General features: G+C 42.2%; 1 protein-coding gene across 1 annotated transcript; it reads right to left on the reverse strand.

Annotated features, from left to right (window-relative positions):
* Positions 1 to 1,968: 1,968 nt before the first annotated feature.
* akap17a (A kinase (PRKA) anchor protein 17A) lies at positions 1,969 to 17,273 on the reverse strand. The gene is made up of 9 exons (XM_039014755.1): positions 17,156 to 17,273; positions 16,577 to 16,673; positions 15,851 to 15,960; positions 15,491 to 15,620; positions 15,080 to 15,283; positions 11,409 to 11,633; positions 4,538 to 4,686; positions 4,003 to 4,243; positions 1,969 to 3,865 (listed from the first exon to the last, which is right to left on the reverse strand). The coding sequence occupies exons 2-9, from the start codon at positions 16,664 to 16,666 to the stop codon at positions 2,924 to 2,926; spliced, it is 2,091 nt and encodes a 696-aa protein (XP_038870683.1). The 5' UTR covers positions 16,667 to 16,673; positions 17,156 to 17,273; the 3' UTR covers positions 1,969 to 2,923.
* Between the last annotated feature and the right edge of the window lie 743 nt (positions 17,274 to 18,016).

Raw genomic sequence — 18,016 nt, forward strand, 5'->3', positions numbered from 1 at the left:
AGGGAGCTTGTGTGTAGGGAGCTGACGGAATACAACTGAGTGAATAAGACCGAGGGGAAAGGGAATTTAGGGAGAAGAACTGTGTGATGCTTGGCTTTGTTTATTTTTGTTTTGCCCCACAAATACAACACTAGAGTCAAAGCAAATTAACATCGTCTCCAAGACAAAATGTAAGTTGCCCGTTCGGGCAGCCACAAAGCACATTCCACCAAATAGTTTAAACAATGTAGAATATATATTTGTTTAAATCTCTGGTTAAAGATCGAGCATTGATGTCCATCCCTAGTAGGTATTAGGTTAGTAGGCTATCCACACATTCAGTCAGAATATACATCTGAAATAAATCACAACTTTTTTGTACTTTCTTTATTACAACAAATAAAATGACAAGTGTGTTGAAGACATGCTGCCGCCCATCAGAGCAGAGAAACATGAGAATATACAGTACAGACTGATGAGCTTCCTGACACCCTGACCTTTATATAACCTATATACAACGTTACCCACTCACACCACACCACTCTGCTCTGTTTTACATACTTTCATCAATAAGGCAACTTAAAATGTTCTTATCCACAGAACTTTAGCAGGGACACGATTAAAATAATGAACATGGTGAAACTAGGCTTCCGTCTGGGGTGGGTGCTGTTAAACACTGAGTCACCAGAACACGGCTGACACTGAACTTTAACTTGTTTGGGATAGGGGGCAGCATTTTTACTTTTGGATGAATAGCGTGCCCAGAGTGAATTGCCTCCTACTCAGTCCCAGATGCTAATATATGCATATTATTATTAGTATTGGATAGAAAACACTCTGAAGTTTCTAAAACTGTTTGAATGATGTCTGTGAGTATAACAGAACTCATATGGCAGGCAAAAACCTGAGAAAAAATCCAAACAGGAAGTGGGAAATCTGAGGTTTGTAGTTTTTGAACTCACCCCTATCGAATACACAGTGGGATATGGGTTACTTTGCACTTCCTAAGGCTTCCACTAGATGTCAACCGTCTTTTGAACTTTGTTTCAGGCTTCTCGTGTGAAGGGGGGCCGGATGGGAGCTTTTTGACTAAGGGGTCTGCCAGCAGCCTCGTTCTCGGTCAGGCGGGTTCACATGAGAGGTAGCTCTCGTTCCATTGCTTTTCTACAGACAATGTAATTCTCCGGTTGGAACATTATAGAACATTTATGATAAAAACATACTAAAGATTGATTCTATACTTTGTTTGACAAGTTTCTTCGACCTGTAATATAACTTTTTGAACGTTTCGTCCGACTGGACCAGATCGCGCTTTTGGATTTGTTTACCAAACGCCCTAAAAAAAGAAGCTATTGGACATAAATGGACATTATCGAACAAAACAAGCATTTATTGTGGAACTGGGATTCCTGGGAGTGCATTCTGATGAAGATCATCAAAGGTAAGTGAATATTTATGCTATTTATGAATAATGTTGACTACGCAACATGGCGGAAATTTCTGGTTTGGGCTCTTAGCGCCGTTCTCAGATTATGCTTTTTCCGTAAAGTTAAAAAAAAATCTGACACAGCGGTTGCATTAAGGAGAAGTTTATCTAAAGTTCCATGCATAACACTTGCATTTTCATCAACATTTATTATGAGTATTTCTGTGAATTCATGTGGCTCTCTGCAATATCACTGCATGTTTTAGAACTACTGAACGTAACACGCCAATGTAAAATAAGATTTTTGGATATAAATATGAACTTTACCGAACAAAATATACATGTATTGTGTAACATTAAGTCCTATGAGTGTCATCTGATGAAGATCAGTTAGTGATTAATTGTATCTCTATTTGTGCTTTTTGCGACTCCTCTCTTTGGCGGGAAAAAAGGCTGGGTTTTTCCTGTGAGTTGGTGGTGACCTAACAATCGTTTGTGGAGCTTTCGCTGTAAAGCATTTTTGAAATCACACACTGTGGCTGGATTAACGAGAATGTTATCTTTAAAATGGTGCCTAATACTTGTATGTTTGAGAAATTTGATTTATGAGATTTCTGTTGATTTGTATAGCGGAACCGCAGTCCTAGACAGGTTAAATCATACACTTTATGTTTATGAACCACTTTATGTTATAGTGACATTATCAAATAACATTTTATTTGTTAGCAGATGTTATTGCGAGTGTAGCGAAATGCTTGTGCTTCTAGTTCCGAGGGAGGAGGAGCCATAGTGACATTATCATTTAACCAGGTTAGAACTAAAACTACGGTCTCGTCTGGTGGTCAAACGCGGAACTCAGAAACATGACATCTGGTCATCTTCAGCCTGTAAGTCTTTGGCTTCGATTTCTCTAGTGAGTGATTCGATTTCTCTCTAGAAAAACGGCACAAACTAAATAGAATTCAAGTAATTGAACCAACGTCGGTCAGTTGTTTAATACCCCCCTACTTTATCCTAGAGTAAAAAGCTTGACTTAAACTACAGCTGTCGATCTACTGTTCTAGACCTTGTGACATTTTCCCATAGGACTACAGATCCCTGCATCCTGCTGAAGCACTAATCCTTAACTACAATTCCCAGAATCCAACTAAAGCTGTTCTTCTGAAACACAAACCAGGCCATTCACTGTGACCCAGAAAGATCAAGTATTTTTTCTGTGTCCTTCCTCTATGTCTTTCTACACAGGAGACACATACTAACCACGTGATCAATCTACAGTACATATGGAATCTACATGTGTCAAACAGAACATAATAGCAGTATAGCATTTTTTAAATTCAGTAAATAAACCAACTAGAGATGAACAAAGAGCATTGGGGGGAGAGAGAGAGAGCGAGAGAAAGAGGTGTGTGTGTAAGAAGCTATGGCCCAGAGACAGTAGCATACTAGAATGCCTGACCATGCATCACTTAAACTAGACCCAGGCATAGGGTCCTCTTCTGTCTCCTCTGGCTGCGTTTAGTGTCGTCTGGAATGAGAACGACTCCTACTACGCTTCCTGGAGTCCCTGTCTCTACTCCTCTCTGTACTCCTGTCCTTCTCCCTCCTCTTCTCTCTACTCCTAGAGCTGCTGCTACTAGATCTGCTCCTGCTGTCTTTATGTCGACTATGTCTTTGGCCCCTCCTGCCTCTGCTGTGGCTCCTCTCACTAGAGCTTCTGCTCCAATCATGGCTGGTGCTCCTGCTGCTGCGGCCCCGTCCATGGTGACTGTCTCTCCTGTGGCTACGACTACCACTCCTCCGTCTGCTATCGCTTCTCCTCTTAGAAATGCGACTTCTCCGTCTGCTTTCGCTTCTCCTCTTAGAACTATGACTTCTCCTCCTCCTTCGACTATCACTCCTCTTTCTGCTGGAGCTTCTTCGTCTCCGGCTGTACCTCCTCCTACACTGGCTATGGGACCGACTCCTCTCCCTTTCTCTAGGTTTCTCCCTCGCCTCTCTGCTTCTACATTCATTACCTCTCCTCTCCTCCATGCCTCCTCGCCTCTCCTCCATGCCTCCTCGCCTCTCCTCTATCTGTTTCTCAGTGACGTGTGATCGTACCATAGCTCTGGGTCTCTCCTCTCCCCTCGGTCTCACCCCGTTCACCCCCAGGGCCCTGCCTGTCTTACTCAGGTCGGAGCTGACTCCCTTGTGCATGGTCAGGGCTGAGGGCTGGGTGGAGGTCTGGTTTTCTCCCTCTCCTCCAGCCTTCTTCAGCAGGTTACCAACCAGTCTCTCCCTCAGCTCCCTCTCTCTGCGCTGCAGATCCAAGGCACGCCCTTTCTCTAACTCCACACGTCTCAACTCCGCCTCCTGCTCCCGCCTGCAGGCCTCAAGCTGCTCCAGCCGGGCTAACTCCTCTTTCTCTCGCTCCTCTCTCTCCACTCTCTCCTTCTCCTGCTGTTGCTGTTTCAGAGCCTAGGGAGGGGAGAGAATGAGAAAGACACAGATTGTAATGTAGGTCCTATCGGCATGTGTCTGTATTAAATGTGCATTGGTATAGGTGTAAGTACTGGTGCATTAAATGACACCATGCATCAAGTGTGTGTGTGTACCTTGGCCCTGCCCAGTAGTTCAGCGATAAGGCGTATAGACTCCAAGTTCCTCTGAGCCAACAACAGCCTTCTCTCCTCCGTCGCAATCTTCATCTGCAACTTCTTCTGCTCCTCCTCCTGTCTCCTCTTCACCTTCTTTAGGTTTCTCCTCTCCTCCCGGTCTCTCAGCTTCTGCTCTCGTTTCCGTATCCTCTCCTCCCTCCTCCGTTCCTTTTCCTCCTCCTCCGCCTCCTTCTGTTTCCTACAACCACAACAACCACAGATCATTCACTAGTCTAATACATAGCTCTGCTACTGTCTATCAATATGGGCCCTAGTAGCTTAGTTCCTACCACCTTTGGTTTGCAGATCTGAAGGACTGGATGGGTGACAGCAATAAAGTGGACGCTTACACTCATTGGAAGACGAGGTGGAGCAATCACAATGTTCCTTACACCTATCCGGTCGCCTCAGAACTACAGACCACTAAAGAGGCAAAGACAGGGGACAATGTTTTCAGACCAGGCATATGACCTCATCTCTTTTCTCTGCATACCTCTCCTCCTCCTTCTGTCTCTCCTCTTCCTCCTTCTCCTTGCGTTTCAGCTCCTCCCTCTGTCTCTCCAACTCCAGTATTCTCAGTCGTTCCTGCTGCCGTCTCTTCAGAGCCACGTCACTCAGGTGCTTACTGGTGTCAAAGGTCACCTGACAGACAGGCAGGCAAACAGTTAGCCGAGTGAGTTGGTGTAGGACTGCAGGGTCCACTAGTGACACTCGGGTGTTTATTCGTGTCAAAGGTCACCTGACAGACAGGACGTGCTACTCCCCTGCCACTCTCCTCCTTCCACCCTCTCTCTCTCTCCTCATCCCCTCCCCTCTTTCTCTTATTTTGGCCTGAGAAGCTGTGACCCATGTGGATTAGAGACAGCTCTCTCTCCTAATTTCTCCATCTCTCTCTTCATTAAGGAAGAACAGTTTAGTTCTGGATTAGGGACCAGGCCTCCCGGTTTGGTCCAGTGATCCTTGGAATTATAATGGCCTGACTTTCATTTCACCAAAAGACCTTAAACCTGCTGTCCTACACAAGCCCTTCTCTACTGACTAACCCCCATTAGCATACACTTGGCCTCGATGGACCCCCCCTTCCAGCCAATGGTGCATCAACATTCTAACAGTCTAATAAATACATTTCATATATGCTATCAGAAGAAGAAGAATTTGGTTGTGTTTATGGAGGTCTTAGTATAGTATACTAAAAAACAATTACTTCAGAGAACCTAATAGCATTTTAACTAGTTTGTTACTCTAGGCTAAAAGTACAAACTAAAAACCACAAGTTCAAGAGTTAAATCCATCACAAATGAATCCACTGTAACTTCATTTTGGCAGGTCTAAAGAAACATTGTGAAAATAAGAAAATGTATGTATAATGTAATGTATTTAAAAAAACTAAATAGCATATTTTAAGTGTATTATGTTACTAGTCTTTGCTTAGTAGCCTGAGCAAAGCTGCTATGTGAGTGGTCATGTGCTGAACGCATGGACAGCGTGCGAGTGGTCATGTGCTGAACGCATGGACAGCGTGCGAGTGGTCATGTGCTGAACGCATGGACAGCGTGCGAGTGGTCATGTGCTGAACGCATGGACAGCGTGCGAGTGGTCATGTGCTGAACGCATGGACAGCGTGCGAGTGGTCATGTGCTGAACGCATGGACAGCGTGTGAGTGGTCATGTGCTGAACGTATGGACAGCGTGTGAGTGGTCATGTGCTGAACGCATGGACAGCGTGTGAGTGGTCATGTGCTGAACGCATGGACAGCGTGCGAGTGGTTATGTGCTGAACGCATGGACAGCGTGTGAGTGGTTATGTGCTGAACGCATGGACAGCGTGTGAGTGGTTATGTGCTGAACGCATGGACAGCGTGTGAGTGGTTATGTGCTGAACGCATGGACAGCGTGTGAGTGGTTATGTGCTGAACGCATGGACAGCGTGCGAGTGGTTATGTGCTGAACGCATGAACAGCGTGTGAGTGGTTATGTGCTGAACGCATGGACAGCGTGCGAGTGGTTATGTGCTGAACGCATGAACAGCGTGGACATTCTTAGAAAAAATGATATTTGGAAATAGAGCTGCACCACTCGAACTTTGAGTTATTTTACAAAGGTACAATACCAGTCAACAGTTTGGACACACCTACTCATTCAAGGGTGTTTCTTTATTTTTACTATTTTCTACATTGTAGAATAATAGTGAGGACGTCAAAACTATGAAATAACACCTGGAATCATGTAGTAACCAAAAAAGTATTAAACAAAATCAATATATATTATATTTGAGATTCTTCAAATAGCCACCCTTTGCCCTGACAGCTTTCTCTCAACCAGCTTCACCTGGAATGCTTTTCCAAGTCTTGAAGGAGTTCCCACATATGCTGAGCATTTGTTGGCTGCTTTTCCTTCACTCTGTGGTCCGAGTCATCCCAAACCATCTCAATTTGGTTGAATTCGGGGGGATTGTGGAGGCCAGATCATCTGATGCAGCACTCCGTTGCTCTCCTTCTTGGTCAAATAGCCTTACACAGCCTGGAGGTGTGTTGGGTCATTGTCGTGTTGAAAAACAAATGATAGTCCCACTAAGCGCAAACCAGATGCACCCCCATACCATAACACCTCCTTCTCCAAGCTTTACGGTGGGAAATTCACATGCGGAGATCATCCGTTCACCCACACTGCGTCTTACAAAGCCACGGCAGTTGGAACCAAAAATCTCAAATTTGGACTCCAGACCAAAGGACATATTTCCACCGGTCTAATATCCATTGCTTGTGTTTCTTGGCCCAAGTATGTCTCTTCTTCTTATTGGTGTCCTTGGTGTTTCTTTGCAGCAATTCGACAATGAAGGCCAGATTCACGCAGTCTGCGCTGAACAGTTGATGTTGAGATGTGTCTGTTACTTGAACTCTGTAATGAACTTATCCTCTAGAGCAGGGGTAACTCTGGGTCTAACTTTCCTGTGGCGGTCCTCATGAGAGCCAGTTTCATCATAGCGCATGATGGTTTTTGCGACTGCACTTGAAGAAACTTTCAAAGTTCTTGAAATGTTCCGTATTGACTGACCTTCATGTCTTAAAGTAATGATGGACCGTCGTTTCTCTTTGCTTATTTGAGCTGTCCTTGCCATAATATGGACTTGGTCTTTAAAAAAAATATATTTCACCTTTATTTAACCAGGTAGGCTAGTTAACTTCTTATTGCTGCAGGGGCAGTATTGAGTAGCTTGGATGAAAGGTGCACAGAGGTGCCCATATTAAACGGCCTACTCCTTAGTCCCAGTTGCTAATATATGCATATTATTATTCATATTGGACAGAAAACACTCTGAAGTTTCTAAAACTGTTTGAATTATATCTGTGAGTATAACAGAACTCATATGGCAGGCAAAAACCTGAGAAGTTCCACTTCCTGTTTGAATTGTTTCTGAGGTGTCAGATTTTCAACCATGCTCTCAATTGAAATGACAGCGAGATATAGATGAGTTTTCACTTCCTACGGCTTCCACTAGATGTCAACAGTCAACAGAACTTTGTCTGATGACTCTAATGTGAAGGGGGGCCGAAGGAGACAGGAATGAGTAATCACTTCCACGGGCTGATCACGCATTCACCATGCGCCTTCACATGAGTAGGACGTCCGTTCCATCGCTCTTCTGAAGTCACTTTAATTTTCCGGTTGGAACGTTATTCAAGATGTTAACAACATTCTAAAGATTGATTCAGTACATCGTTTGACATGTTTCTACTGACTGTTACGGAACTTTTGGACATTTCGTCACGTTATAGTGGAGGCGCTTTCTGACTTTGGAATTGTTTACCGAAGGCGCGAACCAAAGTAGCTAATTGGACATAAATAACGGACATTATCGAACAAATCAAGCATTTATTGTGGACCTGGGATTCCTAGGACTGCATTCTGATGAAGTTCATCAAAGGTAAGGAAACATTTATCATGTATTTTTGGGTTTCTGTTGAGTCCAACATGGCGGCTAATTTGGCTATTGTTCTGAGCTCCGTCTCAGATTATTGCATGATTTGCTTTTTCCGTAAAGTTTTTGGGAAATCTGACACAGCGGTTGAATTAAGGAGAGGTATATCTATAATTCCATGTGTATAACTTGTATTATCATCTACATTTATGATGAGTATTTCTGTTGAAACGATGTGGCTATGCACCATCACTGGATGTTTTTGGAACTAGTGAATCTAACGCGCCAATGTAAACTCATATTTTTTTGTTATAAATATGAACTTTATCAAACAAAACATGCATGTATTGTGTAACATGAAGTCCTATGAGTGTCATCTGATGAAGATAATCAAAGGTTAGTGATTCATTTTATTTCTATTTCTGCTTTTTCTAACTGCTATCTTTCGCTGGAAAAATGGCTGTGCATATTTTGGTTTGATGGTGACCTAACATAATCGTTTGTAGTGCTTTCGCTGAAAAGCATATTTGAAATCGGACACTTTGGTGGGATTAACAACAAGAATACCTTTAAAATGATATAAGACACATGTATGTTTGAGGAATTTTTATTTTAATTTTTAAATTATGAGATTTCTGGTTTTTGAATTTGGCGCCCTGCACTTTATCTGGCTGCAGTCATATCGATCCCGGTAGCGGGATGCAGCCATAAGAAGTTAAGAATAAGTTATCATTAACAACTGCGATCTGGCCAAGATAAAGCAAAGCAGTGCGACACAAACAACAACACATGGGATAAACAAACATAGTCAATAACACAATAGAAAAAAAAGTATATTTTACCAAATAGGGCTATCTTCTGTATACCACCCCTACCTTGTCACAACACAACTGACTGGCTCAAACGCATTAAGAAGAAAATAAATTCCACAAATTAACAAGGCACACCTGTTAATTGAAATACATTCCAAGTGACAACCTCATGAAGCTGGTTGAAAGAATGCAAAGATTGTGTGCAAAGCTGTCATCAAGGCAAAGGGTGGCAAGTTGAAGAATCTCAAATATAAAATATTTTGATTTGTTTAAAACTTTTTTGGTTACTTCTAGTGATGCACCGGTATGACATTTTTGGCCGATACCGATATCCAATATTTTCCTTGACAAAAAAACCCCGATACCGATAACCGATATTCCAAATGTTTAGAGGCCTTTTAAGCATTCTAGTACAGTTAAATAGTTAACACACAGACACACACATGGACGAAGCGGTCTAAGGCACTGCATCTCAGTGCAAGAGGCGTCACTATAGTCCCTGGTTCGAATCCAGGCTGTATCACATCTGGCCGTGATTGGGAGTCCCATAGGGCGGTGCACAACTGGCCCAGCGTCATCTGGGTTTGGCTCGCCCGGGTTAGGGAGGGTTTGGTCGGTAGGGATATCCTTGTCTCATCGCGCTCCAGCAACTCCTGTGGCGGGCCGGGCGCAGTGCGCGCTAACCAAGGGGGCCAGGTGCACGGTGTTTCCTCCGACACATTGGTGCAGCTGGCTTCCGGGTTGGAGGCGCGCTGTGTTAAGAAGCAGTGCGGCTTGGTTGGGTTGTGCTTCGGAGGACGCGTGGCTTTCGACCTTCGTCTCTCCCGAGCCCGTACAGGAGTTGTAGCGATGAGACAAGATAGTAATTACTAGCGATTGGATACCACGAAAATTGGGGAGAAAAGGGGAGAAAAAAAAAAATAATAATAAAAAAGTGTTATTTGACGTGTATCTTTGACATGCAAAGACCCAAACGGCGTTCCATAAGGATGTCGTGAAGCTAATAGCAGTGACGCAATTACAGTGTAACTCCGGTAGGGCAAAATCTGAACAATAGCGCACATGGTATGGTTAGTGTGTACCGGTGCTCGACCAGTCACGAAAGCCAATATCACCCACGACAGAGAATGGTTGATTGTCAAGGACAATGAATCCCATTATCTTGCCGTTAATGGATTTCGCCTTTGAGTTGTCTTGCTGAAATTTCCTTACTCTTTCAAATCACTGCTCGACTTGTTGACTGCTCGATCCACACAGCAGACATTGTGGGCTAGGTTAGGAATGCTGTGTTGCAAGTGTAAGGCAACATTTTACGTGGTGTCATTACGTCATGTACCTACATTATATAGGTATGCACGTAAGCTTTGACATCGGGTTTTCACGTCGGCGTTAAACTAGACATCGGGCCGATACCGATGTTGGCATTTTTAGCTAATATCGGCCGATTCCGATATGTTCACCAATATATTGTGCATCCCTAGTTAATACATGATTTCATGTGTTTTTCATAGTTTTGATGTCTTCACTATTATTCTACAATGTAGAAAATAGTAGAAATAATGAAAAACCCTTGAATGAGTAGGTGTTCTAAAACTTTTGACCGGTAGTGTAAGTGTCACAGACACTGATACTATATAGAAATCTAAAACACTCATCTCTCATGTACAATTTGACAACTGATAATATTGTCACTCATCAAACCATTGTCAATTTAATCTTGTCTTTAGGCTAACTCTTATTATGTGTGAAATTAGTTTGGGTATAAATTTAGGTGTAGTTTGGGTGTAGTTTGGGTAGTTTCAAATGGGCCGGCTGCGCAGGCTGACTGGCATCGTTTGTTTCCCCTCGCTCATTAACTCGGATTGAGTCAAGGATATGTTTAGCATTATTCTAAAGGCCTACTGCAACACATAGCATGGTTTCATTTCCCTTACAATACATTTTATTAGTAATAGTTATTGTAAATAAAACAGTCCTGTAACAGATTATTTTTCAAAGTAAAAAGTAAAAGACAATGATATCAACCTACAAGGCGTGCAGTCAAATAATTAGCTATAAAATTGAGCGCCAACGTTGGCAAATAGGCTCATAAACACTAATCCTTACACTATTATATTTTTTAATTGAATCAACCTCTTCACCCTCCTTAATTTAGTTAGGCCTAATTAAAATGAAATTGGGAAATAATGTGCACAATTATCGGCCATTCATCCATTTGTCATTCAGTGAGGAGCGAGAGACAGATTAGCCCCTGGCTGCGTACCAACAACCTACAGCGGATTGTCTTAGCTGGTTAAAATGGGAATAGGTGTGAAGAAAACAGAAAAAAGGCTTGAAACACTTTGTGATTTCAAAATTCTGACCAATGAGCAATGTAAAATACAAACTTTAAGGAAAAGTCAGGGAGGGTCGTTGCATTCTTTTTGGGGGGGGGGGTTCTTTTACAAAATCAAACATCAGTGGTCGTTGGCCTATGGCGGTTCTAGTGCTGACACAGCAGGACAATCCCCTCAACCTTCACCCAGATCTAAAAGTGTGGATACCCTCCTCTCCCTTCTATACGTGGTTCATCCCTCTTAGTGTGTGTATATGTTTGTGTGTCTGTAGTGTGGATAGTGTGTGTAGTTCAGTACCTTGATGTTGCAGGCCACAGCCTTGCCGTCCTCTCCTTTGTACATGAGCTTCATGCCTCTCAGTGTGTCCATGGCCTTGGCGAAGCCATCGTACTCCTGGTACTGGACGTACGCCTCAAAGTTAAGATGGCCGCCGAAGGTGAAGGTGTTGAAGTTCTTATCAAGAGTATCCTCTCTGTACGGGTCCAACATAGGGATGTCTACATGACGCACCTGACCAAAGCCCTGGGAGGAGTGATAAGGTTAGGTGTAGGGCTGGGACAATACCAGTATAGCAATACTCATTAGTATCGTGGCAAGGAAACAAAACAAAGTGGATTTCACTTCTTATGTTGGAAACAAACATCATGTTGTCATCCAGAGTCACATTTATTTATATTCCAAGCAATAGAACACAATATTTTACATACAGCAGGTTTTTAAAGGACCACAAGTTAAGTCTGCTTTGTGTTTTCATTTTAGCCATGGAAAGAATATTGTGATACTGGTATCGTCCCAGCCCTAATTAGGATGTGTGTATAAGGGGATTTGATTGATCGATGACGGATTGAGTGATTGATTGTTAGGTACAGTACCAGTCAATAGTTTGGACACAACTACTCATTCAAGGATTTTTCTTTATTTTACTATTTTCTACATTGTAGAATAATAGTGAAGACATCAAAACTATGAAATAACACATATGGAATCATGTAGTAACCTAAAGTGTTAAACAAATCAAAATATATTTAAAATTCTTCAAAGTAGCCACCCTTTGCCTTGACTACAGATTTGCACACTCTTGGCATTCTCTCAATGCTTTTCCAAGTCTTGAAGGAGTTCCCACATATGCTGAGCACTTCTTGGCTGCTTTTCCTTCACTCTGCAGTCCAACTCATCCCAAACCATCTCAATTGGGTTGAGGTAGTGTGATTGTGGAGGCCAGGTCATCTGATGCAGCACTCCATCACTCTCCTTCTTGGTCAAATAGCCCTTACATAGCCTGGAGGTGTGTTGGGTAATTGTCCTGTTGAAAAACAAATGATAGTCCCACTAAGTGCAAACCAGATGAGATGGCATATCACTGCAGAATGCTGTGGTAGCCATGCTGGTTAAGTGTGCCTTGAATTCAAAATAAAAAAGTGTCAAAAGTGTCAACAGCAAAGCACCACCACACAATCACACCTCCTCCTCCATGCTTCATGTGGGAACCACACATGCGGAGATCACCCGTTCACCTACTCTGCGTCTCACAAAGATCAGGGATGCAAACTGGTGAGGGCCCAAAAAGGTGACAGGTTTTTTGTTGCACTGAAACATGCAAAAAAAATATGAAATTAAAGCGCTGCTAAGGGGAAATGCAGGTTAACAAATTAAACAACAAAGAATATGATCTACATTATCAGTTTGGGTGTAAAATAAGTAGTTAATGTGAACCTAACTCACAGCTAAAAAATGTTAAGAAGGCAATCCAATGTTCTGTTGCCTAGACTTTACTGCAAATGAAACTCAAGCCTTGAGAAAAAAAACAATACACTAATATTGCAGTTAGCCATGAGAGCCTTTATAATAGAACGCTTGTGACCATGACAGCCTTTATAATAGAACGCTTGTGACCACACACACATAAACACTGCACTTGGGAAAAACACATCTTAAAGTAGAAATAGAATGAAACAAGCAAGCATTCTATTTTTGCTCTATTATAGTGGCCACTATAGATATCGATCAAGTGCACAAGGCTACATGTGTGCAAAAATACACACGTGTTACTGTCAAGTTCAACACAACAAAAACAATATATTTGGCCTACACTGCACATTATTACATTGTATACTTTCTGCCTGTGGACATCTGTTCTACAATGTGCCAGCGAAAGTGAGAAAGATGGAAAGTGTGTGGTGTTCCTTTCACCTCTATAGTGGCATCCAGCTTAAGCCAGGCCCAGCTCCATCTACACTTGATCCCGGAATCACTTCTCACAAGCAACGCCTCATTTAGACCTAATTCTCTCATTCTGAAAATTAACCACATACTGTAGATGGAAAACATTAGTTAACAGATAGTTGTTAGTTCGTTAGCTAGTGAACATTTCACACAGATTGCCAGGGTCCAGTAAGCAACTAATGCGTTTTCACTTGAGGAACGGCAAGGAGTCATATACCAGTTAATACTATAGGGAATTGGTTAGGTTACTAATGTTACCTCATCTGATGTTATGTTAGCTAGCTAATGTTAGCTGTCTGCCTTTATTAGCAAGCTAATTTTAACACCGTAAACTCAATTATTTGATCATATAACTTGGCTAATGCTGCTCAACATTTCTCTGGCAAGCTAACGAAGAATTCGATCCAGCTAACAAGATACTTAACAATGCTAATACTTGTTCCACCACACTTTCTCCCTCACCTCAAACTTTCAAAATACCAGTAGTTTTTCAGTTACAGCTCATGAAGTACGCTTCGTCACCTTCTCACCCCCGTCTCCGTGGTCAGGCTTCTCACCAAACGTTACCTCTTCGTTATTGTTCAGGGGACGCGCTGCTGTAACTGTCAAGCTGTCTTTCCAGAGGGCGCACTGATGCTGTAACTAGTAAGTTGGTTATCTCTTCTTTCTTCAGTCGCGTGCTGCACTGCATTCTAGTAGGTAAACAATTGGCTGAGCCTTGGATACACCCAGTATTGCTCCCCCTCCCCCCCAAAAAAATCTCTCATCGGATCAACACGAATCACGTAGATCACCTATTTTGGATTCAAAATGCCAAATTTCACCGAAAGGTGACTAGTTTGCATCCCTGAAAGACACGGCGTTTGGAACCATTTTTTTTAAATTTAGACTCATCAGAGTAAAGTACAGATTTCCACCGGTCTAATGTCCATTGCTCGTGTTTCTTGCCCCAAGCAAGTCTATTCTTATTGGTGTCCTTCAGTAGTGTGTTCTTTGCAGCAATTCGACCATGAAGGCCTGATTCACGCAGTCTCCTCTGAACAGTTGATGTTGAGATGTGTCTGTTACTTGAACTCCGTGAAGCATTTATTTGGGCTGCAATTTCTGAGCTGCAGTTAACTCTAATGAACTTATCCTCTGCAGCAGAGGTAACTCCGGGTTTTCCTTTCCTGTGGCGATCCTCATGACAGCCATCATAGGGCTTGATGGTTTTTGCGACTGCACTTGAAGAAACGTTCAAAGTTTTTGAAATTTTCCGGATTGACTGACCTTCATGTCTTAAAGTAATGGACTTATTTGATCTGTTCTTGCAATAAAATGGACTTGGTCTTTTACCAAATAGGGCAATCTTCTGTATACCACCCCTACCTTGTCACAACACAACTGATTGACTCAAACGCATTAAGGAAAAAAATTCCACAAATGAACTTTTAACAAGGCACACCTGTTAATTGAAATGCATTCCAAGACTACCTCATGAAGCTGGTTGAGAGAATGCAAAGTGTACAAATCTGTCATCAAGGAAAAGGGTGGCTACTTTGAAGAATCTCAAATATAAAATATATTTTGATTTGTCTAACACTTTTTTGGTTACTACATGATTCCATATGTGTTATTTCATAGTTGTGATGTCTTCACTATTATTCTACAATGTAGAAAATAGTAAAAAAAATAAAGAAAAACCCTTAAATAAGTAGGTGTGTCAAACTTTTGACTGGTAGTGTATATAATGAGTTCTTTCCTACCCGGAAGATGGTCTGCAGGGCCATCTCGGAGGGCCGATCAGGGGGACCGTCAGGCAGGGTAAACCAGCGGCAGGGCAGGCCCTCCAAGCGGATGGTGTCTGGCCTCTCCCCTGGAACCGTATCGTTCATGTCCTTGGCGTCACGGAAGAACGAGTCCCAGTCATAACGTGTCGGGAAGTCCATCTTATTCTCCACTGCACGCACCTGGACACCCCACAGACCAGGGAAAAATTATTATCAGTTATAACTACATGATGTATTATTCCCTGTTAATTTATCAGTCCGGTTGATTAGGGTAAAAAAAGTTATGTTTTACAAGAACTTGGGGAAGGTACTCTATCACCAAAAATACAGATTTTTTGTTCACACTTTACCTGACACATTTTGACCCCTACATAACAGTTCCGTTACCTTGAGTATGTCAGTGAAGCCGCTGAGTTTGATGCTCTTGCCATCCAGTTTGGCCAGTAGGATCTTCACCACCCCTCTGTTTTCCACCTCGCCCTCGAAGCGGATAAAGTCCATGGTGCTCTTAGAGATCCTGGGGAGAGACAGCGGTGAGACATATTGCTTGATGATTACAGCTTCATTCAATACATGTATCCATATCAGAAAATACTGATACGATGCAAACCATTGGCCATATTATCAGTATTGTCATGGTTTTACTGTTATTAGATTGTGTTTTTTATAGCTAAGCTACAAGCAAACACACATGACCTATGGCTATAACAGTATGAATATGTTCCTATGGACAGGGCACATGCCAACCTGAGGGCAGAGAACTGTTCAGGAGCCACCATGGCCTTCACCCTCTCCATCACCTCCCAGTTAGAGATGCTCTTCCCAGGCAGCTTCAGCTGGGGCAGTGCCACACTCAACTGGAAGAGAAATCATAGAATACATTTTACTGTAATACATGCTCATCTGGATGTTAAATGCATTGCGTTGGAGATGCTCATTACTTCAGGTACAGGTGTATGGTGTATTTGCCTGGAAACACTATGTTGAATAACATTGAATTGTACGTCAGATCAGAAATGAGCATCTGTATCAGGAATGTTTCCTCTCAACCTCTACAAGCCAGAATGTTGAATAAAATTACATTTTTGCGTTGTCTGTGCGGCTTTACTGGTTGTCTGTGTGGTTGTTCCTTTTGGCGGTAGGAATGTGAGACAATATATCAACAGGAAAGTATAATTACATCAACTTCTCAAAGCGCTGGTAGCGCATTCAGATTCCTATCACCTGAAGCATGCACAGAACCATGTAAACACGTGCATGAGCTCGGCAAGTGTGCATGCATCTGTGCATTTTATCTTTTTCCCCAGCTTTAGATGATAGAAATCTGAATGCACTACATTATATTCAACATCCTGGCTTGTAGAGGTTGTGACAGTTAACTTTTCTGATTCAAATGCTCATTCCTGCCCAACGTAGAATTCAATGTCCTGTTTCCAGCCAAATGGTGTATGTGACACTGTATGTGTCACTCACCGTCATCTTGGCGATGGGTTTCAGGAACAGGTTGTACTCCTGACACAGACACACCGCCTCAGTGGTGTCATGGACGAGGGTGGTCATCATGACCTGACTACAGAGGGAGGGGAGAGTGTAAGAGGGGGGCGGGCGAGTCATACAGTACTATTGCTGTAAATCTGGTTGGCCAGCCGGACAGCTAGCTATAATTAATGTAGCATAAATTGCCAATGAATGGATTTCTTGTTAGTTACAAGCTAGCTACTATATTTTTTCTAATGAATCAGTAACGTTAGCCATCTTGCTTCATGACATCTTTTATCGAGTCACTATAAAGGACATCACTGTGAATTTTTACTAGCAAACTAACATCATCTAAATATCCGATATGTACCTAAGCAATACAATTAAAAACAGAATATATCTAGCTAGCCGAATAGCTGCTACGACCGAATGGTTTCACATAGGTAACGACGTTAGCTGGCTAACATAGCAGCTAACTGTTAGCCGGCTAATGGTAACCAATGCGGCCGCAGCACTTTTATACTGGAAAAAAACACTGAAATCATTGACAGTTAATGATGTAAATACACCAACCTGCTTCACCAGCTGCTAAATATATGTAATTTTTGTTGTTTGTATGTGTTAAAATTAGAATATGTCCACAAAGCGTCAATTAACTGTAGTTTTCTGCACAACAAATGTAGCTACTCGAGGACACTTCCGAGTTGAGAGAACTTTGAACTTACCGTAAACATCCAAAGGTTTTTTTTAACTGTAGAAAAAAAACTTTACCGCCACCTTGCGACGATTCCCGAAGCGCATTTGCGCAGACTGTTTTACTAACAAAATACCTCTATGTAACATAATAACATCTTTGCAAATTATCTCAATTGTCTTGTATCAGAGAGCATCAACATTTCCCACCATCACATTTAGAAAAATATCAAATTGGCAAATACTCTTTTCCTGTTGCCTTTCTAAGATTTCTGCGAATGGATACCTACAACTGATGTAGGGATGTGAGGTGCGTGTGGGCAGCCCATGGGAAAAGTGTATTTGCCAATATTATATAGTTTACTAGCTGCTTATCCATGGTAGATCACTGGTTAATTTCACAAAAACAATCTACCAAACTATTTCTCAATGTTTCTCAAAATTAGGGTAGCTTTGATCATGCTTTATGTCGTTAGTCCACACAACATGTCACCCTGTCAGCTACAGTAGAACCTGATGAACAACATGGGGGAAACGATACAATTGGACATGCTTTTTTGTCCTACCAGATTCACGTTGAGAAGGTTCTAGCTAGTGTATCCCTATGTCCTCCGACTCTTATTGGATATATTTCTATGGTTTGTCAGGTCCCAGGTTCCCATGACTGTTATATTTTATTTACGTTAATTACTATTAGCGTTTTACATTAGCGCAATCTGTACCTCATAGAGCAGATCTAGT

The sequence above is a fragment of the Salvelinus namaycush genome, chromosome 19, assembly GCF_016432855.1.
Source record: "Salvelinus namaycush isolate Seneca chromosome 19, SaNama_1.0, whole genome shotgun sequence".
Taxonomy (NCBI): Eukaryota; Metazoa; Chordata; class Actinopteri; order Salmoniformes; family Salmonidae; genus Salvelinus; species Salvelinus namaycush.

Bases quoted from the DNA above. Each gene is read 5' to 3' on its own strand.
- akap17a (XM_039014755.1), bottom strand. From the start codon at position 16,666: ATGATGACCACCCTCGTCCATGACACCACTGAGGCGGTGTGTCTGTGT. The intron at 15,621-15,850 runs GTTGGCATGTGC...GTCTCTCCCCAG, and splicing joins GAACAGTTCTCTGCCCTCAG to GATCTCTAAGAGCACCATGG. The intron at 11,634-15,079 runs GTAGGAAAGAAC...CACTCCTCCCAG, and splicing joins CCCTGCAGACCATCTTCCGG to GGCTTTGGTCAGGTGCGTCA.